The sequence below is a fragment of the Rhea americana genome, unplaced genomic scaffold, assembly GCF_003343005.1.
Source record: "Rhea americana isolate MKP2758 unplaced genomic scaffold, rheAme1 scaffold_91, whole genome shotgun sequence".
NCBI lineage: Eukaryota > Metazoa > Chordata > Aves > Rheiformes > Rheidae > Rhea > Rhea americana.
This window is the reverse complement of record NW_028187100.1, coordinates 565,918-592,047: the sequence shown is the minus strand read 5'-3', so window position 1 is coordinate 592,047 and position 26,130 is coordinate 565,918. Positions and strand designations below refer to the sequence as shown.

The 26,130-nt window shown below is 39.1% G+C and overlaps 1 protein-coding gene across 3 annotated transcripts in view; it reads left to right on the top strand.

Moving 5' to 3' along the window:
* ITPR2 (inositol 1,4,5-trisphosphate receptor type 2) overlaps window positions 1–26,130 on the top strand; it is a 284,657-nt gene that overhangs the window by 99,493 nt on the left and 159,034 nt on the right. For 2 of the 3 annotated variants that reach the window (XM_085324471.1, XM_085324473.1), the window contains exons 22-26: window positions 15,273–15,466; window positions 18,357–18,489; window positions 19,426–19,483; window positions 21,059–21,224; window positions 23,157–23,330. In XM_085324471.1, the coding sequence (XP_085180597.1) occupies window positions 15,273–15,466; window positions 18,357–18,489; window positions 19,426–19,483; window positions 21,059–21,224; window positions 23,157–23,330 (725 nt within the window). The remainder of the gene's footprint in view (window positions 1–15,272; window positions 15,467–18,356; window positions 18,490–19,425; window positions 19,484–21,058; window positions 21,225–23,156; window positions 23,331–26,130) is intronic. The other variant, XM_085324472.1, reaches the window with a different exon arrangement.

The window sequence follows — 26,130 nt, the reverse complement described above, 5'->3', positions numbered from 1 at the left end:
GTGGTTTACTGAAATCCTCCAAAAGTCTTTCCTGCCATGCTGTGCATGCAAAGGAATGCTGTAGCTGTTTGCAGTCCCTCCACAGCATTAGAGAAGGACTGTATGTACAGACACYCGGAATTTTGTTTTCCCCTTTTTCCTTCTGAAATGCTGTGTTACAGACTCTCCTCTAAAATGGTTCTGGATGCAGTTTGACTCCAGATACACTCTTAGCAAAGCTGGAGCATGAAGGTAATTCAGTTCAGTTCCCTCACAACTCAAGTCTTAAAGCCTGGTTCACCATCTCATTCAATGTTTTTGCTCACAGTCATCACCCATGATTGTATTTCATCCTTAATTCTGTTTTGTTTCTGTTGAAGGGTTTCCAGTCAGGCTATGTAGAGGAGGAGAGGGCCACTCATTGAGCATAAACAGATCTGCTTAATTTCCAGAGCAAATCCATACAAATCAATGAATTTATTCTGAATTAAGTGAAAGGAATGGGGAAAATGTTACCAAGTGGAAATGGTAACTCAGTAGCCTTGTTAGTAAAACTCGGGCTTGAAAGCTTGTTAGAAACTTCTGTTATATGCCTTCCTCTTACTTTTGCCTTACTTTCAGCAAAAAAGCAGCATTAAACAAAGTTATTATTCTTTGTTTCTTTGATTAGCCTCAGCCTTTATACAGATCCTCTAATTTTTTTTTGATGAACAACCATGGATGTTCACTTCCGTTGACATGTGGCGTGTTCAGCAGTGAATGGACAACAGTTCTTTGGGCCTTTTCAGGTGGGGTCCCAGTTCAGGTTGGGATGTGACAATTCACTGATGTTCTTTTGGATGTGACCTTTATTTATTTATTTATTTATTTATTTATTTAATTGCTAGCTATATGGCTAGGAAGGCCCTTGCTTTGTGGAGAGTTGTTTGCTAGCTCAAACAGTTGTCAGTCTTTTCTGCCCTCTTAAGGGAGAGTTAATGGCTGTGCTAGGTAGGCATAAGAACATGCATTGGAATTTTGCTGCAGAGAGACAGATATTCTTAAGTTGAAATAGCTGCATGACTTGCTGGAGAGGCCTTCTACAGTCTTCGATAGATGACAAGGATGCACRTCTTTAGCCTATCTTGTCTCCAGCATCTCTCTTCCTCTCTTCTGATTGACAGGTTGTCAGTCAAACCCAAACTATCCATTCACTTTGCAKTTGGTACACCAAATGATCCTCAATGTCTGGCTACTATGCCCAGACAGGTCACCATTCCTACTTCTTTCTCTGGGGGTACATACTTACCTACYTCTGGACAGCATTAGGCTGTGAAGATGCAAGGAGGCATATTTCAGAAGCAGTTTTTTTACCACTTGCTCAGTATTCTCGAGCACTCAGCTCACAGAATTTCGTCTATGAAGAGTATAGCAACATAATAGCCAGGCAAAGCAGGAGACTACTTCTCATTAAAAACAAAAAACAAATCAGCATTAACTTTAGCAGSAGACTAATTTAGCAGCAGATTAAGATGAGATGGGGAGCTGAAGAAGAAAGCACCAGATATTGTAGCTGCTGACATTCTGGAGACAGCTATTGTGGCTGAAATGTCAACTATTTATAACCTCTGCCTAACACTGTCTCATGTGAAAGCCTGCTGGTGAGRAATGAATCAGATCATGGGGGCAAGACTTAACTGACATAAGTTGTGGTAGTTCAAGAGGCTGTGAGAATTCACGTCAGTGAGTGAGTATTTCACTCCATTCTGTTTGGTTTTGGTTTTGGTTTGTTTTTTCCCTCCCCTCCTGCTCTTTTTAGATGTACACATACAATACACRTGTAAAACATACAGATTTTTTCAGTCTTTATTATGTTTGCAAGGAGATCATGAATTTGAATTTGTGTTTTTGAAACCTGGAATCAAAAAGTCACCAACTTGAATGTTGTGCGAGGGACACTTTTCTCAAGCATTCTGGTGCTAAACCGTATGAAATCCTACCTAGATGCTGCTCAGGTGGACCACAGCAGCACAGGAGCTGTGAGATAACTCTGGTGTAGGCACAAAGGCATTCAGATTCATCMACCTGGTTTTGTGGCCCCTGGTGAGGGGCCCTGAGATTTCTGTCTGTTGTTATCTGCTTTTCATCCAGCTTTAGAGGTACAACAATGAAATAATCTTTGTCTCAATAACCAGAAAGGAACTAGAAAAAATTAATTAATTTGAGGACAACCGTTGGGATGTTGTTGAGTAGCAGGACTTCAAAACTTGTCCGGTGGTTGTCTTCCACCCACATCTTGAATGTGTCTCTGCCATCAGGTTAAAAAAGAGGTTTGGGAGAAGTCCCAAATACACAATGCCCTTGACTGCTTGTGGCCTGTGTGCATTCCTAGCTATCAGTTGGCTATAGCTCAGGTGCATTGTGTCCCCACTAGACTAGAAAGASGTGAATTAAGGTAATTTGCTGACTTGTGTGGTTGGCTGCTTCTATGCTGRGTCTTTTCAGGCTGCACAAACTCATGCTTGAGCCCCTAGTCTCTGAGAGGCTCTTGTACTTCTGTGCCTCAGCATGTGCTTAGCTGTAAATATATTGAGGGTAAGTGGGCTTGGCTTGAGGCTGGACTTGGGTCTGTGTTTAACTACAGGGCGACCTGCTGTATTAGGGTCTGGGAAGCACTTATGTGCAGCATGAGCATGTTGTTCAGTGTCACTGTTGTACCGTTTTACCTTCTGAGGGAAAAGGAAAGGCTGTGGGTCAGATTCTGCACTRCTTTGCATCTTGCGCAGTCACTCCTGCCCAAACAAGGTGGATTCCAAAGGCACTGATGTCACTTAAGTTCATTTTGCACTATGGATCTTGAGTGAGTAGGCCAACAGAGAACTTTGTTTCAGGAATCTGCTCTAGATTGCATCTCACTCAGAGAGCAAGGTTAGTTCACCAGGCTTAGGCTGTAGGTTTATGTTGTGTTTTTCAGTCTTACAGTACTTAGAAGTTTGTACTTTCTTAAAAGTTTCCCCTTCCCCTTTTACACAGGGGAAGTTTATTCTATAAATAAACTGAGTAGTTGAGAATATCTGTTAATTGTTTTATCAGTTGTGCCTGTCTGGGGTTTCTATTGTGTCTTTTAATGTCCAATGCTTATTTCTGAGTTTATTAAGTAAAAAGAGCTACAATAGAAAGCAACTCAGCCTTTATTTTGTAGTTATTGAAAGATGTATTGTTCTTTTAAAAAATCAAGATGCTCTATAGATTTTTCAGGAAGTGTTTACTTATTCATAAATTCCATGAAATTCAGAGAGGTTACTGTTCCCTGCTGTTGTTCAGGATGGTGGGACCCCACACTCCAGTGAGTTAGGGGCAGCAGTGACTTCTTCCTGCTTTTTGGAGAGGTCAGATTCTRCTCTCTCCTTTCTCTCCAGAATATGGCAAAGCTCTTACTCCATAGCATCCTCTCTGGTGAGTCCAGTATTTGTGGTATCCATATTAGTATTACTTTTGAACAGAGAATATTGCAGGTGGATGTCCCTCCAACACTCTATTGCTGTGGGGGCGCACAGGTTTACACAGCCTCTCTCTTAGGGAATATTAGCTTCTCTGAGTTACAAAAATCAGTCGTCACACATTGATCTTAATAGTCCTTCCCCAGCTCTCCCTTCCTAGCAATTTAGATTAATGAAGATTTCCTAAATAATTGTTAGAGTGTTTCTCTTTTTATTTTATGTGTATGCTGTGTATGTGTTGAAGTAAGTCATCAGTTTTGAGATTATCAAAAGTTTTGTTTAATCCATCCAGTTAGTATTCACAAATGTCTAGGCATCAGCTTTAATGTAGTAAGAACATATATTTCATACTTAAAGCTTTGAGCTTTGGAGTGTATCGCTAAAACCCAGTTTTGACAAACACTAGAAAGCCAGCCATGACACCCGAGACTGATGGTTTAATGGTATAAATGAATGTGTTTAAATTTAATCAAACATCAGGGGTCTGATCCTGTRGCTCTAATGTAGGAAACTGCTACATAGTACCAGCTTGGGCTTCTGTATTTTTTAATTTTAATCACTATCTTACTGTAAACTTACATCTCTTGGTGTTAAATGGATACTTAACAGCAGTATTTTGACAATTCAGAAGTGCAGTTATTTGCAGGTTTTAGGACAAGTGATATGAGCAGATGTATGACCAAATGGAAAAGTCATGTTTGTCCTAATCATGTCCTAACCATGCATGTCCTAATCTGCAGCTCTTAGATCTTAGGTGGCATCTCTATAGAAATTAAAAATTCTGATTAAGATGGGTTTAATTTTTCATCATACCTCTTAGATTTAAGTTTTGTTAAAACATGGATTTCTAAGGGAGGCTCAATGTCACAGAAATTGGGGACAGATAAGATGTACTCAATAGATATACTATTACCCATTGAGATATTACCTCAATTTGTTCCAGGACAGTAGCTTTCCCCATCTGATGCTTGTAATGTGGAGTTGTGTGGAACTGGTGAGCTTGTCTCTTTCCTAGTTTGGCCCTTGCTCAGTGTCAGGAAACTACTAGTCAGGATTTTGAGAATGGCTAAAACAATTAGGAGTAGGAGGAAGAGTGAGGTGCCCTTAGCTATGGGGTGAGTGAGGTGTGCATCTGAAAACTAAAACAATGAAATCTAGAGCGAGCAATCTGAAGTGTTCTTCCCTGATTAATATTGATTCATTTCTTAAACAGACCTACTTATTTCAGTAAAACTACTTGCTAAGTGAGGCGGTAAATAGCACAAGTGTTGAACTGTTGAAGCAAATCTGCCTTTAAAATGGGCTGTATTTCAGGACTTAGTAGAAGCTGCATGAAGACTTAATTAACCTTTCACTGCAAGATGTCCTTTTCCATCTTCTGCTTAAATTTTRAGCCATATTGATGATTGAGTCCTTGATATTGTATGCAAGCTTCTTTCTATTGGTTCTCCAAAGATTCTGAAAAGATCCTTACATTATTGTTATAATATGTCTTACTTCCTTTAAAAAGCTTGATTTTAATGCCACCATCAGTTACGTTAACCAGAAAAAAATCAGTGTGCATATAGTTTTCAGGTGTGACCTTACTTGATGAGGACAGATCAGAAAAAATTGAATAGAAACACTCATGGGATAGGACACTGGAGAAAGGAAAGATGTGTGTGTTTCTGGAAAAGCTTCTTACCTGTTACTAGATTGCAGTATGGAAACATTGCAGCCAACTTCTTTTTCAATCGGAGTATCGTAACTTTGAATCATTTTGGAGGTTATTAGAACCTTTTTCCTTTCTTTTCTTTAAATTCTAAGAAATATTTAATTTATAAAATATTCTACCTGTATCCTAAAGAAACATTTTCTGTTAAAGTGAGGACTTCATTTATTAATACTGTCATTTGGACACCTTTCATGAATGTTACAATCCCTTACGGTTTTGATTAAAAAGTAAAGTCACTGTTTTTCTAGTAAGTGCACTCTGCTGTATCATTCCAGAGTCAGGAGCCAGTCTGCCYTGTCCAATGCTGGTTACCTATTGTTTGTGAATTAAAATGCACATCTTTCAGAGGATTGACCTTTRAGATAACTGATTTTAGTCAAACCATGCAGCTATGTCAGGTCAGGTCTGAAAGATGAAATTGCATGGTAGTATTAGCAGGCAAGCTACGCATTTGCCATGTAGCCCAGTGCTATTTAGTTAACATTGTATTTGGGAATGACAATAATAGCATGCAAGGAAATATGTCCTTGTAGGCTTCAGAATGGAAAAACATTCCCCAGCCAGCACTCTTCCTTGAAGACTTCAGCCCTGGTGTGCTACCATTTCTTTGCAAAGGAGCGCTTGCATACCAGTGTAGCAGGGAACTGTCCTCTAGTCCTCTATCCCTTTGCTACATCCTGTTAGGCTGTGTAGTCCCTGAGTTTCAACTGCACGAAGATAGGTAGTATTGTGTCCCTGCCTTCTTTGCTGGTGGTGTGCATACTGCTTGGAGGCAGCAGTAAGAACACTGATAGAACAGGGTTAAGAACAAGGTTGATCCTGCCATTTCTACTGTGCCAGTGGTTCCTCTGTGACCAAGGAAGGTCAGATTTCATCCAGGAGTATCAGAAAAGATTTTACTGTTTCTCAGCCTTGCATTCATGTCTATTACTGCTCTTCTGTCTAGTTAACAATTTRAAATATCTTCTTGAGGCACCTTTGATTAGGTGGCTGCCTGATGAGGCAGTGGCTGCYTGGTAGGCTGGAGCAATAATTTATGCCAGCAGTTTACAAAAACATAGAGTTACAAGGAAAAAAAGTTATAACTCTCAGGAAAGTTGGCTGTGTTGATCAACTGTCTGTAGTCAAGCAACTGCCATTCATTGTGGAGTATTATCAGAACAAAGGGGAAGTCAGTCCAATAGTTTAATTCTCTGGCATAGCCTGTTTCTCTTTCCTGTTGATTCTTTCCATCATCATTAGGCCCATGCATTGATTTGATTCCAGAGACCATTGCTCTTCTGGAGGCTGATAACTGATTTGTAGACCTATCTCAACTAGAATGCTTGATTCCCAGGATCTTTTGTTCCTCCAAGGACAGCATGCATTTTTTCCATCTTTTCCTCCTCTAATTTCCATGGCAGAAAAGCTATGCTTTGACTCTGCTTTGTGTTTTTGGTTTCAACAGAAATTGCAGAATGTCAGGAGAAGGTGGGCTTTTGTTGAGCTTCATAATGGCCTGGTGATAGTCTTGTATGCAGAAAGGGAGGGCTTGTGGATATGCTGTTGATAAGAGGCTGGCATGGTGAYGTTTTTTCAAAGAGTAGATAGCAAAAGAATGTACATTGCACGTTGTTGTTTTTTTTTTTCCTCATTAGTTCTGAGTGCTGCATAAAACGTAGAAGTGGCCTCACCTTCTGCCCTTAATGTCACACCTTAGGTTTTCTCTGAGGCTTACCAGAGGTCAGCTAGTTATTGAGGAATGAAGAATAGTTTAATGAAGAAATAAAGTGTGGTTCTTGGCCTGTTTATGGTAGGTTCTGCAGTCTTTATGAGCAGATTCTGTAGGAAACCTGTAAAAATTAATACCGTTTTCACAAACAGAGCTATAAGGCTTTYTGCTGCTGGCAAATAATATATAACTGTAAAGGACTTGAAATAAAATGTGTTCCTTTAGGTACTGAAGTGTTGTTATTATATGTCTTATAAATGGCTATAACTTTTCATGCARAAAAATTAAGTTGCACGAAGCAAGGTAGCCAAATCAACAAACACAAAGAAATGTAGAATTAAAGCTGCCATGGGGCTTTTAATTTAGCCCTTGGTAACTTGGCATTACTGCACATATGGCTCGCTGCCAGAGGGTCCCCAGGGATTGGCTGGTGTTGCATACTTTTAAGATAGCACTGAATAAATAAGACTTTATAAGCATACAGTGGAGCAGTTTTACAGGTCTCACTTATATCTGCACAACCAAGGGTGTTTGAAGTCACTTGGAAGGTGGTTTGGTGGCGTAAGTGCTATCTTAAAACTTACTTGAAGGCCAGCTTTGAGGCATGGCCTGAGACAAAGTCATCTTTTGCTGACTTTTAGTGAAAGTGTTGGACTCTCAGCAACTTGCCCGATGTCTTTTAATATAGCAGTGAGTTTGGAAGTTATCTTAAAGCTTCTCAAGATCACTAGCAAAATTCATTTTTACCACATGAAGGGCCATGAGTGGTAAAAGTCAGTTTCCCATGGAAAAAGTTTTGGTCCTGAAGAGATGTGAGGAGAAGAAGTGGGAGGGGRAAAAGGTGTCATGAGTCATTGTGGGCTGGGCTGGTGGATTCAGCAGGTGAATGAGAATGACYGAGAAGGGCTTCCTCAGATTGTGGATGGAGAAGGGCCTTGAAAGGCTTTGATGAAAGTTGGTATGGGAGAAGGGGGCTAAGTRTGTCAGTCTCTCTAAGAAAACAGGAATAGGTGTGATCAGTCAGGTGGTGGAGCGCTCTGGGTGGCGATGAGAGCTAATGGGCCTCAGGCTGTAGGTATCAAGGGGCTTTGAATGTGCCCTTCTGATGCTCATGCCATCCTTCTCTTTTCTCCTCAGCAGCTTTGGAGGCAAGGGAGACTGACTGGAGGAAAGGCCAGCCCCTTTCATATTGCTGCAAAAGGCTTGGCTAAGCCTCGAGCCACCTCTGAATGAGTCATATCTGCTGTGAAGGAGAGAAGATAGGTTTTTTTATGGGGGGATGATGGTAGAAGGTAACAGTTGAGGCAGAGATCCTAATAGTTTAATGGTGTTAGACAGAGCTAAGCATTCTCTTGTCTATGGATCTTCCCTTTTGCAGGGCTGAGCAACAACTTTCCTTGCCCAAGCCTGGGAGAGGTAGCTTTCCTCTCCCACTGGCTGAAGCAGTCGGGGGGATATGGGAGGTTGCTTGGGATTCTTGCAGTCCTGTAGAGTATTTTGGGAAGTGGRAGGATGCTCGTGCTTCATGGCAGTGAAACAAGAAAACTTTTAATAAAATAGTTCTTGCATCTGCCAGTGCATTACACAGATGGAACTAATATTGTCCCATACCTAGGAATTCAAGCTACAGCTGAGCATTAGCCATAGGCAGCCTTTTGGGAAAGCAGGAAGAACTGAGGATGGGCCATATGCTCAGTTTGTAAAGCAAAGAGGGCCTTCAGAGACTTCTGCATCTTTTGAGATCTTTGGTAAATCCTGTGGGAATGTTTTGTTTTAGAGGTGGATAATCCAAGTTCAGAAGAGAAATAGTTTCAAAGAGGTGTATAAAAACAACAACAACAACAACAACAACAAAACATGGAGGATCATAGGGCAGCCGATTATTCCATGCAGACCTTCAGCATCAGCATTTGTTTGTTAAGGGATGAAGGGCTTTTGTAGTAGCATACACTCTCTGGTTTGTGTCCTGCTACGGTGGAAGTGAAGTGTTTTCTAGGAGGTGTTTACCAGAGATTGAAGTGTTAGCTCATTCAACAGTCATAACTAAAGAATGGTCAAGTTTTATGAGATCAGACAGCTGTTTTTGTAACTTCTTTCTTATTTTCATATTTCGTATTCTGCTTCTTGTGTGTGAGAAATGCTACATTTTTGCTAAATCCTTGATTTGTCTTCTTTCACCCTCTTTTAAAACAACATGTTGGGCTTTTATGGACAGGTTAATGATGAGTTGTTGGAGCAGTGGACCCATCTATGTTTTATCTAGTCATTAAGTACCAGTTTTCTTGAACCCATCGTATGTCAGCTCCTATTTAYGTATTTAGTTTCCAGAAGCATTAATCATCCAGCCTCTCCAGTCCCTAATGAGAGCTGTTGAGTRTTAAAATGCTTTTGAAAATATAGACAATTTGTACATTTCTGACTAGGGAGATGAGCACTGCGGAAAAACTGCCCTAGCTGAAAGTGTCTGAACACTTCTCAAAATTGAATCTGATCCAGTATCAGTGTTGATGAAGCCTGAACAGTAACGTTAATAAGAGCAGACTCTGTCCCTCTTTGGCAAATAGGGACCAGATGAAGTGGTCCCTAAATAAATAGGTCTACAGGTCAGTTTACTGATGTCTTGGGGATATCTGTGGAGTGGGGGGCTACTCGCTCTAAGATTACCTACCAGTCTTTGAGGTTGTTTGTTGTTTATTCACATTCACACACAGCGTGGTTGCCTGCACTGTTTGTGAAATACTAAGAGGAGATTGAGGACACTGCACAGCCAATGGCTAAGAATAATTTGAAGAAGAGGAGTGAATTGCCAGCTGCCTTTGCCAGCTGTTTTTCTTTCTGAATATGGTATTTTGTCACTTACCATCCATACTGTGTTACACAGAAGATTGTTGTTTACTTTTATATTTTGCTTTTAGAATTTTGAAACCAGTAAATAACTTATCAAGAAAGTAAATTTATGTAGAAAAAGAAGTGTCAGATTATCCACTGTGTCGATTACTTGGGTGATTTTTTTTTTTCATAATTGACTCCTCTGAAAAATCTTTCTCCTCAAAGAGGTCTCTGTGTTGTCAATCATGCCAAATAGTATGAGATTATGTGCTACAGTTTTGTGACAGAAACTGATATTCATTAGGAAGTTGTGATCACTATAATAAAACATAATGAAAAGGAGATGCATAGTTGTCTTTCCAAAACATGACAAGCATTCTCTTCTTTCCTCTTATTTTAGTGCTTGTCAATCTGCAGATCCTTTAAATTACCATCAGTGCCTACAGTGATTTCATTTTTTTTTTACTGGCTAATCCTGTGAAACCATACATTCAGCAGGAAGCATTTCCCTGACTGTCTGTAACAAGATGGTATGGAAATGCAACATATAATTGGTTCCACCACTGTTCTTGGCATCTGACTTCTCTTGGCAGGGAGAAGAGCAGAGAAGGAGAATCAGGGAGAGGTAGGGAAAGCTGGAAAAATAAAAGAGCAGTGAAAGTTGCCCTGAGCTGTTTTCCTCTGTTGAGCAGTGTAAAAGCTTTAAGCATTTTTGCAGCGGTTTGTTGATGAAMGAACTGATTGGTGGCACACACTAGCATCTTGCAACATTACAATATCTTTTTTTCTCTRCCACACCTCTCAGCTACATTCAAGTGTTATTTCCTTGACGATGACAAATGTGAGAGGTGAGTGGGGTAAGGATGGCAGTACCATATGAAGGCACACCTCAGGGTTCTGTTCAGTTTGTCTCTAACATGAAGTTCACACAGAAGTAATCAGAGTTCTGTTCACTTTGTCTCTAACATAAAGTTCACACAAAAGTAATCTGGGTTCACATGTTATTACTGTCTCTCCTGATTTAACTCAATTAACTGTAGCTGAGGCAGTAAGTTAATTTTCCTTTGTGCATTTGTATTCAGGAAGCCCTTTGGAGCTGTAGCGGAGATCAGAGCCCCATTGTTTGAGTCACTGTATGCATATATACTAAGAACTTAAATCTTTTTTTGAGCCAACCTGTTTTGTCTTGCATTATTGTGGGCTTAGCTGACATGCAGTCTGTCACTTGTTAAGCCACAGGAAGCTTTCTACATGTTTTACCTCTGAGACTCATACCCTTCCCTGCTGCGATAACTATGTTAAAGCCAAGAGGACACAAACACAGGGCAAGGTGAAGCAACTCACTGGCAAAAGAATCATCTTCTGGCCCTTGATGTTTGTGACTGACAGATTTAAATTCATGCCTAATATGATCTAGATTTCTTAGCAGGACAGCAAAACTGAGCGACATGAATGCTAATCTAGTGGGAGGTGATCTTTTGGAAGAGAAGCTTCTCCCCGCTCTTCATGAACATGATTGATCCTCATGGATTCTCTCAAAGAGTGGGGTAGTTTATACCCAGTCCATCTGTCTAACTATCGTGCGTGGATGTGTTGGTTGACTGCTGTCTACTCCTAAGAGATGGCTACGTTTTATCATCACCCTACAAAACATAACTGTTGAAATATTTTTCCTGAAAAGTAGGTTGAATTGCTCCAGTTGTCCTAYTATTTTCACTTCATGTGAATGTTCTCCCCAAGCCTACTCTGAGTTAATTAAGAAAGAGTAATTGTCAGTATTGTGCAGTTTAAGAAGTTGTCCAAGATGGGTTTACCCATGATACCATGTCTTACTGCTGTTATTGACAGAAATAAAACTGTGTTGAATCACTACYCACATTAACTATAAGTACTAAAATGGATTAAGTAGATTTTTCCTTCAATAAAATCCTTTCCTCTGCATTAATGAAATATGATTGGAAATGACAGTACTAATAAGAAACACCTTAACCCTCCTTAGCTTTTCTGCTTCTAGCTGTTTTGATCAGTTACATGAAGGCTAATAGTCAAGGGATGTTGTGAAATGGAGAGTTTATCCTTATTACAGACTCTGTTGGGAAGCTGCCTTACAGCTACCATTCACGGGGCTGTACTGTCTTGCACCACTGATGTTCTGTGGGTCAGGTGAAAGGCCAGCAGCCATGCTGTTTMTTTTTCTTTCTTGTACCCTTTTCTAGGCTCCATCATCACATTAGCTGAGTGCCTTCTAGGCTTTAGTATATCAAACCTCTGAGTTCCCTTGGTAGAGATGGAGAAGGTCTTCTCCTCTTTCATGGTGGAGGTGGTATGGAAATGCAGAGAGCGTGACTGATTTCAAGGCTGCAGAGAAGGGAATTGAATCCCACTCTGGGATTTCCCACACCCCTGCAGCACCTGTTCAGCACCCCACTCATGGCTGACAAGCAGGATGTGTGCTCTGGGCAAAATCCTAGCTTTCTTTTCCCCAAGAACATGGGCTCCACCCAGGCTGCTAAGCAGAGAACAGTGATTACTCTCTACCCTAGCGAGCGAGGGAGATCAGAGCCATAGAGAAAATGAGTAAACATGAAGGTCAGTGCTTGGGGCAGCACAACTGCATACTGCCCTTGAGCAGGGCTTGTGACTGTTAGTGTTTAGAGCAATCATGTATGTTACCTGTAGTTTTTTTATGTCAGTGAGATTTATGTGACTGCTTGTCAAGAAATGTCCAAAAAGATGGTAACTTTACACTGAATGAAAGAATGAAGAAGGAATGAAAGTTCTTAAGAGTGGGCAGGAACCTTTTAAGATAAAGCAAAAATCTTCAGCCTTATTTGGGACAAACTGGAGTTTTATATAGGTTTCTGGAAGAATATCTTTTGGATATCCTAATAGTTTAATTATCTCCTGGTAACCCCATTGAATTAAATTGTTTTAGAAAGAATTTCTTACCTTCTCAAAAAGCTGTGCCTCTGATTATATTCACCTCTGTACAACCATAGTGAAAGGGATTTTGAGACCTATGTTGCTAGTCAGAGGATGATGACCTCCTGACTGAGATTTAAAGCAGAGGAATTGTAGGCCACAAAGCATCTGCAAGTGTATAGCACTTCTGTGGCCCTGCAAGAAAAAAAAATGTCAATTTAATAGGAACCACTTTAAGGGTTAAAGATCCCCTACTTAGTAATCTAACTTTACACTGGTATAATGAATGATAGTCAATGCAATTAAGTATTGTTTAGCACACTGGGATAGCAGGAGAGAGAGAAATAGAGAAAGACACGATCCTATTCCTCAGCTATTTGATTTAAAAGGTAAATGCACAATTTTCATTTTGCAGCAAGAAGGGTATTTGGAATAATTTTTATTTGCTTTATGCTAGTGTAGGCAGTTAGGAGAACTTTCCATGTCAGCCTGATTTAGCCCTTAGTCTGCCTTGTAGCTTTTTTTCYCTAACATCATGCAAAGTCAGAAACACATTTTTCCCCCCTTTGTAGAGGTTTGAAGTATTATTTTCAAAAGACYAATTCAGACCAATTACACACCAAACTGGATGCCAAACAGGACCTCAAATATGACACTAGTCTGCCTCATTCKCTTTGAAAAAGCAAATTCTTTGTGTGTTTCCCTTTTAAACTCAGGGTTAAAGGCATCCTCTTTTCCTCTATATACTACTTGAGTCTGTGGATAAGAGGAGGATGTTTCTAGCAAAATAAAATACAGCTTTGACTTTTTACAGAAGATTATCTAGGAAGAGAGTCTCTGCAATGCAAGTAGAACTTGGCAGCTGAATGGTGATTAAAGTGTACAAAAGACATTCAAGAACTATTCAGGCTTACCTCAGCAAAGCTACACCTCCTCCATTCTTTTGTTTGCTTTTGGTGTAGTCTAGGTCTTGCCACCGTTTCTCCTAAAAGATACAATCATCCCTCTCCTTTGCTCCATTATTTCAAATCTGTGCTTTGCAAGAAGGAGAAGTAATTCATATAGGTAGCAATCATGATATTCTCATTATACTTCTTTCCACCTTTGTAGGAAGATAGTCATTGGTTCAAAGAGATGTTTTTCACATCAAAGTTCACTGTAGAAAAAGACCAGTTTTTGGAATTGGCATCACTGGGAAGTGGGAGGGATTGTTACGGTTAGATGGGACCAAAGCACTTACCAGTRAGTGAAGATGTGTGCTGATTTTTTTTTTTCCCCCACCTCCCCTCCCAGGTATAGATTATGAAAGGAACTGTGATTCCAAAGATTAGTGTGACTTTCAGGAGAGCCTTCAGGGCCTGATTTTCTCCCAGGATTTTTCTGAAAGGGGGATGGTTTTATAAGTAGGAGTGAATCGTGCAAGAATCTCAACTGTCTCTCAGGGTTTCCCATATGAGTTAATGTAAGCTGAGGGAATGACTGTTCTGAGAGCCAGGCAGTTATTTCCTGTTTCTTTTAAACAAATATTTAAAAAAATCCCAAACCATCAAACCCCAACCTCTTCCCCAAAGGCACATAGATATGTGAAAGTGCACATGCAGAAGTAAATGTGTACTCATTTGCAAAATGTCCAAGTAGTCACTGCATATAACAGGATTTATCATATCTGTCTTGAGCTTTGGCCAGCCCAAGTGTGTGTAGGCCTGTTTCTCACTGTCATTCCTGTGCAGGCATAGGAATATGCACACCCAGCAGCAGCTGCAAGCTTTATTGAGATGCTTCTGTCCTGTTCATTACTCTATCCATCATTCAGATATGGCAGAAGTTCACCAGATCAGGGAAAAAGCATCAGACTTTCTCCTGCTAGTTGTGTGGGTTGGCTTTGGTTTGTGGCCTGCCATTTAGACCATATTCAGAGATTGATCAAACTTGCAAGGCATCAAATCTTTACTCTCTCTTAGAGTGACATACAGGATACTTTGATAGTCATCTTTGAGGTTTTGCAGTGCCAAGACATCCTCACTATCAAGCACCTACTTTATGACTGGTCACCATGGAGAAAACATCAAGGGGATTAGGCATGAGAAATGAGCTCCTCCCTTGTCTCTACAAAGCAAGGTCATAAATCAAAGCAAAGAGAATATAAGCTAAATATCAAGAAATGTTTTCTAGCAGTGGAGGTAGTGAAGTGCTAGAACTGCTTGCCTGTAGGTACTGTACAATGTGAGATATACATCAGTAGGTAGTCTTAAGAACAGGTTAAACAGATGTCTTTCAGAAATGGTTTTAGATATAGATAATGTGCCTTCAGACTAGRAGATAAATTAGGTAAACTACTAACATTCCTTTTGCCCTATTTTTTGTGATTTCGTGGATGTAATGACAGAGTTGCGGAAAGCCATTACCATCTTTTCCATCCGTTGACCTGTAAGCAGATCTCCTGGAAAATCAACGTGGAAAATTGTCCCCAAACCATTGTGTGATTTGAGTGAATTCCTTCTCCGGTGTTTTGATTAAATTGATTATTTAATTTTCAGTATAGCTATATATAGTTGATATGTGGGTGTTATGTATGATAYATAGCTTTACAAGCAAGCTTTACTGATGGCAAATATGTATGTGTCTGTTTAATGCATAGGAAACAATGTTATGAGGACAATCCATGGTGTAGGAGAGATGATGACCCAAATGGTATTGAGCAGAGGATCTATATTTCCCATCAGTGCCCCTGATGTACAGCCAAGCATCCACCCAAGCAAGCAAGCCAGCACCTCAGAGAGTGAAGATGTAATTGTAATGGATACCAAATTGAAAATCATTGAGATTTTGCAGGTAATAACAATTGATGATGTATTACATATCAGTTACTTCATATATTACAGCTTACTCGCCTAGTGCCAGRTTCTGTCACCTGTGTTCTTACTCTGCTATTTACTGAACTGTTCATTAGAAAAATAACACTTTACTGTGAAGAAAATATTCCTCTGCTTGTCCAATGATACAGTTGTGGTCCTTACATACTGTTACACTTATTTTCCTTATGAAGGAACTAGATGCTTCAGAGACTGTCACTGTGACTTGTGAAAAGGCAGAATTTACCCTTTAATCTGCCTCACTAATGTTTTCTGAAGACTGTTTCCAGTCTCACTTGCACTCATTTTATGTTGGAGTAGCTAATTTGGCTTTCTGATTTTTACTGCTTTCTTTACAGTAGTTTGATGAAGGACAGGATTGGGCCTAGATCCATCAAAATCATGCAAGGTTAAAAATTTTTGAAGTCTTTTTCAGACCTTCACTGTTAGATTGAGAATAGTMTGTGGGCTGCTATGATTTTCTCCCAGCTGAATTGACAACATATATAACACTAGCGTGCCTCTGGAGATAAAATTTTCACTTTGTGCTAGTAGTAAGTTGTGGCACACATTTGTTCTGTAATACTCATGCACTGAAATAGTTTTTCAGTGTTTTCTATAAATTCTGCTGATCTGTTGGTACCATTGTCACTTTTGAAGGATTCCATTTATTCTGGATGCTTGTAAATGATTTAATTACYTTTATTACTCATCATCTGAAAGCCTATCAACTGGTTGGTTATCCTTAATACTCATACCTTAGTTTGATAGCTGGCTTAGTTTAAGACTTACAGTGCAGAACAGAGTATTATGAGGTTGTGTCACCTAAAAGTAGCTCTGGAAGGAAATGCCTCTCATTTCCATTTGGTTTTCTGACTGTCTGAGTTTCCCTCCATACAATCCAGCTATACTGGTTAATTTTACAATGATCGTTCTGGGATACCAGCTTCTTCTTGTATATTCTCTATCTGTTCATAGGAAGGAGAATCATATTTTTTCTCATCCTTTCCTCTTTTACAGCATGTCCAGTGCAACAGCACCTGGGATTAGAGAGGGCTTAATTCTAGGCTACTTAATCTGTCATTTATTAGTTGTGGCTCAGTCACGTGATCAAACTACTGCAGATTAGCAAATTTTCCTGTACCGGATGAGCCACAATAAATGTGCATACATAGGACTTTAGTTCACAAGCAGTACAAAATAACTGCCTTGTTTAATTTACAAGGAAGAAGATTAWTTTAAATCAAATTACCTATCATTATTGTGCTATTACCCTAAAAAGTAAGTAAGCATGTTGTAGATTTTTTATATTGCCATGCATAATTAGTAGACTGGTGATTAACTCTATTCTATTTTAATAAATATTGCAGTTTATATTATTTGGATTCTCAGTATATCCTCTTACTTCAAGTAAAGGCATTTCTTACTTAGCAATTTCCATTCTTCCATCAGCCAGAATTAAAACAGATGGCTTGATAGACTCAGTTGACTACATGTGGACTTGGCAAATTTATATTTTTAAATATCTTGCTTGTTCAATTATAGGATAACTTGGTCATGGAACCAAAATAAACCTGCTTTTCTTCTTTTCTGTTAGAAATTTTCAGAGAAAAGATGATGCTTCTTAAACTGATGTTTTATTCTCTTTTGGATGGCATAATCCTAGTTACCCTAGTCAAATTCTATTACAATACCCTAGGTCGGGGAAGCTTCTATGATTTTAATTAGAGATCAAACAAATAATTTGCCACCATTTGCTATATCATCACCTGTCAGCTGAGTCATGGTAACTTAACATATGTGCTTTCATCCCTGCTGAATATGAAATAAAGTAAATTATCTTAAACCTCTTCCACTGTGTGCTTAAAATTACTGTGGGCAAAGAGCATATGCATGGACAAATGCTGAGACTCAGGTGATAGGCAGTCAGTTGTTAAAGTGCAAAATATAATTATGTGTCTGTCCTTAAATTGGTACTAACATCTACAGCCAAATTACTTCCCTCACTATTCCAAAATAAAAGCTGTAAGCTTCAAAGCTTGAATCAAGTTTTTCCTGTATGACTTTAAGATTTCACAGCTGAGGAGCAGAGCACTAACACTTAAAAAAAAAAAAAAAAAAAAAAAGAAAGGGGGAGAAAGAAGAAAAAAAAAAAAAAAAAAAAAAAAAAAAAAAAAAAAAAAAAAAAAAAAAAAAAAAAAAAAAAAAGAAGAAGAAGTTTTGAAGGGGAACTCTGCTACCACTGTACCACTGCAGAGTATACTAAGAACAATTTTTTTTTTGCCACATAATAGCAGTAATGCTAGGAGCTCAGGAGTGACGTACAGTCAGCTCCTTGCATCCTTAGCTGATCACCAGCAAAGTACCAAAAAACAGCACCAGGCCTGTGCTTCACCTCTGGGARTCCTCTAGAGTTAAACCTCTCTGCCCTCGGCTGCCAGGCATCTGAAAAGCCAGCACTGTGAGGGTGAGCGTGGAGCCCCGTGTCTTTACTGTCAACTGCGTTCCACTGCWTATCTTCGTGAGGTGATAGAAGTCCAGCTGAAACATGAAATAGCCTGTTCCAGCCTGAGTGTAGACATGCTGATCTGGCCTGTAGGCAGAGAGGGCAAGGCAGCCACCGCCTGGAGCCCCTGGACAAATCCAGGCCGCTTCTTAGTATTCAGCAGTCAGTGGAGCAGAATTCTGTACGTCTCAGGATCGTGGGAGGGAAGAATGAAATCTCTGGCAAACGTAATGGATTCATTTTGTGTCGTGGATGTATTTACTTAAAATCACCTTGTATCTCTGTCCATTCCACCCTAAGAAAATCTCAACCTAATGTACCAATGCGAGAAAAAAGATCTTGTTTTAAACTCTTTTTTTCGTAGTTTATTCTCAGTGTTAGACTGGATTATAGAATATCCTACATGCTGTCTATCTATAAGAGAGAGTTTGGGGAAAACAATGAAAACGTTGATAGCTCTACGGCCTCCTCGCCTGACACACCAGGGATTGCCTCAGGTAACTGTTCCTATTGTATTGCAATGTAAAATAAATCTTTTTAGACTACTGCAGTTAGAGTTATTTTAGCAAGCAATAAACTCGGCTACACTGGAAAGATGCACGTTGCTTGAAGTTGAAAAGCTTGTGATAAAATGAGAATCTTACAGTTTCCTGTAAAAAAAGAAAAGATATCTGCTGGCTTGCTTTCCTCTAACAAAAATCCAATTCCTTTTTCCTGGACAAATTATTCTTTTGCTTGTACTCTTCCCAAAACACTTTGAGGTGATAAATGTAATGGAGAGTAGACCATAAAAAATGGTTGGGRATATATAGGATGCATTTAAACAGGGTGACTGTGGTATGGGAATGGAGTGGCTTTCCAGGGAGTCATCCTGTGCACAGGGAAGGGCTCAAAGGGCTGACAGCTGTCTGAATGACGAGCTGCAAATAGGAGAGAATTATTTTAGTTGGAGGTTCTGTAGAGCAATTGGTGGCTAAGGAATATTAAAGTCCGAAGTAGTAAAGTATACTGAAGCAGTATGATGGTGTGGTAAGGAATTATGTTTATGAAAAATATTCTAAAGTTCTTGTGTTTCATTTTGCTGCTTTGTGGGGGTTGGTTGATCTAATGAAAAAGTAGAAGCTTCATATTCTGTGTTATTTTTGCATCATGGTGGCTGTTTGTACAGCTTCCGGCACTGTGGAGCTCTGATCCATTACTAATATCTAGCTCTTCCTCAGTACTAGTAATACTCAAATAAATAAATAAATAAAAGGATGTGTCCTGCRTCCTCCCTGATGACTCTTCCAGATAGGGAATTTAGTCTAGCTAAGGAATGTAGGGTTAGGCTTTTGCTTGGTAACATATACTTTAAAAGGAATAGAATTTCTTTTTGCTGTGCAGACTAAATTATGATCACTAGCTTCTTAAATTTTGTTTTGATTGTTTTGCAGCAGTTGTTCCTGACATAGATGAAATTGCAGCTCAGGCTGAAACAATGTTTGCTGGCAGGTATATTCTCTGAAGTTTACTTCTCTACATGTATCCCTTCGATCATATTGCTATTTCTCATAGACAATCTCCTTTTATTGTGTGTGTGTTTTCATATCACTTTCTCTTTCTTTGGCCTATTACATAGCCTACACACAAACAGAAAAGTGACACCTTCCATTGAATACCAGAGATTAGGTGTGTGGTACCAGCACCACCAACTCTAGACCTGGGTTTCAAACAAGCAAAGAGCCCAGTGGGTATGGCTGGTGGTGGGACTAGAAATGACCACCCTTTTGATCACCTTTGGTTGTGAGAGAATTGGTAGAATGTTTCTGGCACGTTCCAAAAGGTAACTGGGGGATGTTGTACTCGTGTATTGGGCTAAAATACACTAAGTGTCTATTTCTTCCTATAATGCCTCACATGGGTGCTTTTAAAGAAAGACTTTTTCTGGTGTACCTTATGATTGTAAGTCAAAAACTTGGAGTAGTCAGTTACTGGTGACCCTCAGTACTTCTCATGGAAAACACGAACTGTTATCAATACCTCTTGTATTTGAAATTACTGTAAGAGTTATGTCAACAATACACTGTTCCATGTGACTGCACAGATAACTGTGGACCACTTGTCATGATCTTCTGGACCACCAGAGGCCTGTGGATCAAAAGTTATTCTTGCAGAACTTTGCAGAGCTTTTGCAGTGGTTTCAGCATTGCTAGGAACACAAACTGAAAAAAATCCACACTGGAAAGTTATTACCAGTATGATTATTTTGGTTTAGTTTTACTGGTGTATTCATAATCATACCAGTAGGAATGATTCCCATTGAGACAAGGCCTTAGACTTTAAAGTTTTTCCTGGAGCTAGGGAGAAAGAGTTGCAAGATGGGTGTTCTGATCTTTCCTCTCTGGTCCCTTATGTGTTCTCTTTCCTTATCAGCAAGAGCAGTGCCTCCAGCCCTCTCCCTTAACTCCCATAATGTAAAACAACACATAGCCCTTGGCATATGCATCTTTAAAATGAACAGAGAGACGGAATGATTTCTTGGAAACATTATTTCTGCTTTGATATGTTAAGTGTAAATCTGCTTTCTGTCGTTCCAGATTATAAATATGATTCTAGAAATACGATGCTTTTGGCAATTCTTACTATTTTTGAGCTTATTTTTTCTTAAAGGAAATTTTAATAGCAGCTGAAAGGTGAAGGAGTAAAAAAGATGAGGCCAAATTAATCTCTGATGAAATGCCGTTGACTTCAATTAGCTTGGATTGGGGATGAGGTTGGCACCACTTATCCAAGACATAAATGAATGTTTTTGCAATATGGATTTTAATCACAGTATTTGACACATTTCATACTTATTAACTTTCACCCATAGTGTCCATTCTGCTATAAGATTGCCACAGGAGCAAATAACCATAGGATTGAAGTCTTCATAAAATACATTAAAACGGTATTCGTAATTTGCATCTCAGAGTGTATTCTGCTTGGTTTTAAGAGCTCTACCAAATGAAGACTGTGTATGCAGGCATATTTATGTCAAAAGCTTTTATTTATTTTTGTTTGGTGTTTTTTCCCCCATTTCTGTTGTAGAAAAGAAAAAAATGCCGTTCAGCTTGATGATGAAGGGGGCAGAACATTTTTACGGGTCCTCATTCACCTCATCATGCATGACTACCCTCCTTTGCTCTCAGGCGCTCTGCATCTGCTGTTTAAGCACTTCAGCCAGAGAGCAGAAGTTCTACAAGCATTTAAACAGGTATGGGCATAGAATTATTGTGGGGAAGTGACTGTGGGGGTAGCCTTTCCTGAGGTTGCTTTTCTTACTAAATTGCTGTCTGTAACATGATAATGTTACTTCCTTAAAGGTCCAAATTCAGTGGAGAATTCTTTCTATGAGAGCTGAACATATGTGCTAGCATATGTTCTAGCTATGTGCCCAGAAATGATGATTTTTGGCATTGGGTCCATTACTGGCAATGCAGGTCCATGGTGACAGGTGGAACGCCCACATTGCAGTGAGGCGTGATGCAGTGATCTCTTAGTGATAGAGTTATCACCTCATGTGCTGCAAGCAGTGCACCCATGTCAGCAATGAGACTTCCCTGTCTTCAGAGCTACCTTGATAGGGTAAAGTTGTGTTCGTATAAAAGTGATATTTTCAATTCTGATTCTGATTCAGGTGCCTTTGCATTGTGCTCTGCTGCATGATATAGATTTGCGCAAATAACAGAAAGAGAGCAACAGAGCCAGGCTTATTTTCAGCTTTTGTTCTTTCTGCTCCATAGCAGTTTGTGCACACTGCATGTGTCAGTAGATTAAGATTAGGATTAGAAAATCTCATTTTATGGGGCTAGGGGACAGAAATCTCTGTTACGTGACCCTATAACATATGTTGTTAAGACTCTCTGATGTTTATTTCAGGAGTTCACTAGCATGTTGTCTCATCATTATGTAGGAGGTGGAGGTTTCTCTTCTTTAAAAGCAGATGAATGATAAAGAACTGGAAAACTTTTAATATTTCTGCAGAGTTGCATTATAGTCTCCTGCTAGGATATTAAAGAGGAGCCATACTAATTAGGTGCATAAATAGCTGCTGTTCCCAAGTAAGCAAGGGTTGAGTAGCTTAACATGTTTTTCTAAAGGAAGGAAAAGGCTAATTGGCAAATAAAAAGAAAAGCCTGTAAAGAGCATGCAATATGAATGTCTGTGGATAACTGGAATTCATAAATTGTGTAAAATAACAAGATTTTATCAAGCTAAGAGAAAAGAAGATGAAAACTCTATATTATAAAATAGTGAATACTTGCCTACGAGTAGTGTTTTTTTTTTAATGTTCCTATCAGTGTTCTTATCAGTCATGTGGTCTTAATCTTTTAAATAAGTTTGATTCCTTAATAGTGTTTATTGATTTACTGAAAAGATTATTGTTAGTGTTTTGTATAATATCTTCATTAATAATCTTGGGAGAGCAAAGAACATTACAAAGAGAGGAAATGTATAGATCATATGAAACCAGGTATTATAATAGCAGAGAGAAGAAAGAACAGATAATTTGAGCAGTACAAAAAAGAAAAAAAGGCAACATTGATCTTAGTACGAGGCAAACACTCAGATGGTGGGAAATTACATAAACTAGGAAAGTCAGCTCTATGAGTTACCCAGACAAATTTTTCTAAGCTGGACTAACGGTAATGGAAAGAAATATATCTATCTGTTAATATTTCATTATTTTGATGTAGATGATCATTAAATTTACTCTACATTTTGACTCTTCTTTGGATGTCCTGATTCCCTGTCATATCATCCCTATTTTCATTTGAAGTACTGTGCTGATAGGATAAGCTATTGCCTGTTGTATTATTTTATTACAATGAGGATCATAATCACAGCATCAATGCTAACTCTACACAGAGCTCAGGAGCTTGTAAATATGTGCTTGTGCTGAAAATATTTTGTAGTGATTTGAAGAAGGAGACAGAAGGTTGTGAATATTATATCTATCCTGCTTTGGGTAACCACAGTCCCAAAGTTATAGATTTTTGCTGAGTGGAGACTAAAAAGACCACATATACCATGCTTCAGTTTAAAAGGGAAGGTAACCTAAAGCATGGTAACTATCAAGCAAATTTCCCAGACATAACTACTGGTGCTACTGCTGTAATAACTTTACAGTTTGCTGTATTTCCAGGTTCAGTTGCTGGTGTCTAATCAAGATGTGGATAACTACAAGCAAATCAAGGCTGATCTTGATCAGCTACGTCTAACTGTAGAAAAATCTGAACTATGGGTTGAGAAGAGCAGCAATTATGAGAGTGGAGAGGTGGGCGACAATCAAACCAAAGGGGGAGAAGAACCAATAGAGGTGGGTTTAAGTCTTTTGCTATTTGATTTTTTTATGTGTAAGTAAGTTTGTTCATTAAATTACACATAAGTATACTTGTGTGTAGTTTAATGAACAACAGCAAATTTGTGATTTGGTTAATCAAAATGCCAGAGAGTTTGCAATATTCTGACCGAGCTTTGGGAGACACAATAGAAGATAAAATGCACTTTAAAGATATGTTCAATATTCTCTCCTGCTCTCTTCCATAACTGTATTCTTATGTCAGAGTTGCCTTCCTTTTGATCCAGTGAGCAAGTCACAGTGTATGACATCAGTCTGCGGCCGTGGAGCTAATCTAGGGATTATGCACTGGCAGTTATGTTGTCTTGCTGAAASAATGGATGAGTAGGCCATATTTGTTCTTCCTAGAGGAAAGGAGCATGATCAAATCTATATTTTTAAACATCGTGAGTAAGCCTGCTTTCCTCAGTACATAGGAATGACTTAAGAACACTGAGGTTTTGAAAGCTAGCAAACCTCTTTTTTGACCTTTGATTTCACAGAAACCTTTGGTTTCAAATTCGAATCTGGAACCATGAAAATATGATTTTATTTGATTCGATTTTATTTTTCAGTGAAAGCTAATGAAAGAGGTCCTCATGTAATTGTGTAAGTCCAGTGTGAGTATTTAAGAAAATGCCAAGTATGGCAAAAGTTGCTATGGTTAAGGTTAATAGGTATAATAGTAGAGGTTAATAGGTATAATAGTAGATAAAGCAGGCTTTCATGCCAGTATTTAATCCTACATTTCCATTCTGAGCAATGGAAGAGGGGAGAGGCCAAGAACTACAATTTCTGATGCAGCACTTTCAGTGTTCTCTTTTGTGGTAGAGGGTCTCCCCTAGTTGCAAGAAAATGAGCAAGGAAACAGGCAGGAAAGTTTTGATTAGGAAGCAAAGTTGAGGTTATGCAGGACTGTGAAGCCCGTGCATTGTGGACAAGCAGGAACCACTGAGAAGACACAGCATCTTTGTAGATACCCATGAGATACTGTTGGCTTTTCAGATGGAAAAACAGATTCTTTGTGGCTTCATAAGATGGAAAATCCAACACTTCAAGGAAGAATCCTGATCACTCAGGACAGTGTGGGTTCTAGTCTTTCCCTGATGTAACTTAGCTGAATTTAATGGTGTCAAAACTAGGAAGAATCTGTACTTTGTGAGCTTAAGTGTGTTGGAATTCTTCATAGCATAGCTCTAGTAAGATAGAAAATGGCCTTTTATGTTTTCAGTGAATGAAAAGGTAATAGGAAGACAGGATACAGAATCACTGCAGGATATTATGATTTTTTTCAGATAGGATGCATTTTTTTTTAAAGTACAGTAAGACCCTTTTATTCCTACAAATAGCTCTGATGGCAAAGAAACGACAGGAAAGGGGGATCAAACAATGTGCTTAAAACAGAAGCATCTCTAAATGGATTTTTTCCCATAAGGCATCAGTGGGTCTCTATGGATTAGCAGGACTTCTGTAGATACACAATAGTATCTCTGACAGATCTGGGAGAGTATTGTATCGGAACAGTAATATGTAGTCTGGATCTGGCTAGATCAACTGGTGGTAATTCCAGCAGAGCTGCATCAATTTGCACTGGCTCAGAATCTTGTCCATTATTTTTCCCCTATTAAATTAGCCTTTGATACATAGGAAATGCTTTTACAAAGCAAAACTACATTTTGTAGTGAATACTTTCTTTGAGATCTTGAAGAGGACTTGAGAGGTGAGGTGCTAGTCATAATCTGCAATATGTGAAGCAGGTGGCTAACTTCAAGAAGATAAATATCCCTGTGAGATCCCATGCTTCCTTGGAATGAGTGGTCTGTACTGAGCTAGATGAACCTCTAGATCCTTAGGGAGTATGTTGCATTTGTCTGTGCTTAATTTATCCCAAGCAACATTTAAACGTGTACAGGGGCTTAAATTGCATTCCAGATCTTATGTTAACCCCCATTTTTTCTCATCTCTGAGGCCCATTGCAAGATTGGTTTAAGATTTTTTTTTTTAATTCTGTGTATTTCTTTGCCTTCAGGCAAAGTCTTTTGGGTTATTTTTTTCAACCTCTCTTTCATACCTGGGGGGGCTAGAAAATGTGACTCCAGAAAGTGAATTTGTGGCAAAAATGCTAGATTCTTCAAAGTAAAATGTCCAGAGTTCTCCATGGCAAAATGATAAATCATGCATCCTTGCAGGATCGTCTTGATAAGAACTGCAAATGAGAATTATAAGAAAGAGTAGTTGGAGTCAACAGGTCAAATGTGGATTAGGCACCACCATAACAACAGGAAGAAATGCTAAAATTGATCTCATGTAACTGAGCCCTGATTCAGAAAGGAAAGATAGATAAAGTCTTTTTATTTTGCTATCTCTAGCAAGGATGTTTGAATCTCTGTAGGTACCATGGCCTGTGGAAAGTGTGCTTGTGTCACTGGAGAATGGGTTGGTGGTATAGCACCAGAAACATAACTCTGAGAAGGAGAAATTTAAAGTCTCGGTGTAAGGATTCTTGGGTGAAACTGAAACACAATACAGGAGTGCTGGTACTTTAAGTACCTAGTGTTCCCTTGCTATCCTCTCTTTCTAGCCTTTGGCAGTTTGATTTGGTCCTAGAAATGTTTTGGAAGATGTTTGTTTAAACTTTTCATATAGGTGAAGGTTGTGAACTGAAGCCTGAGTGCTCACTTCTGAGACAGCTCCTCACTCCCCAAGTAAGTAAATACAGCCTGGGGAGGGTCAAGCTGTGCAACCCTGGTGCTGAATAGCGCCTCACTCAGTTGTCCTG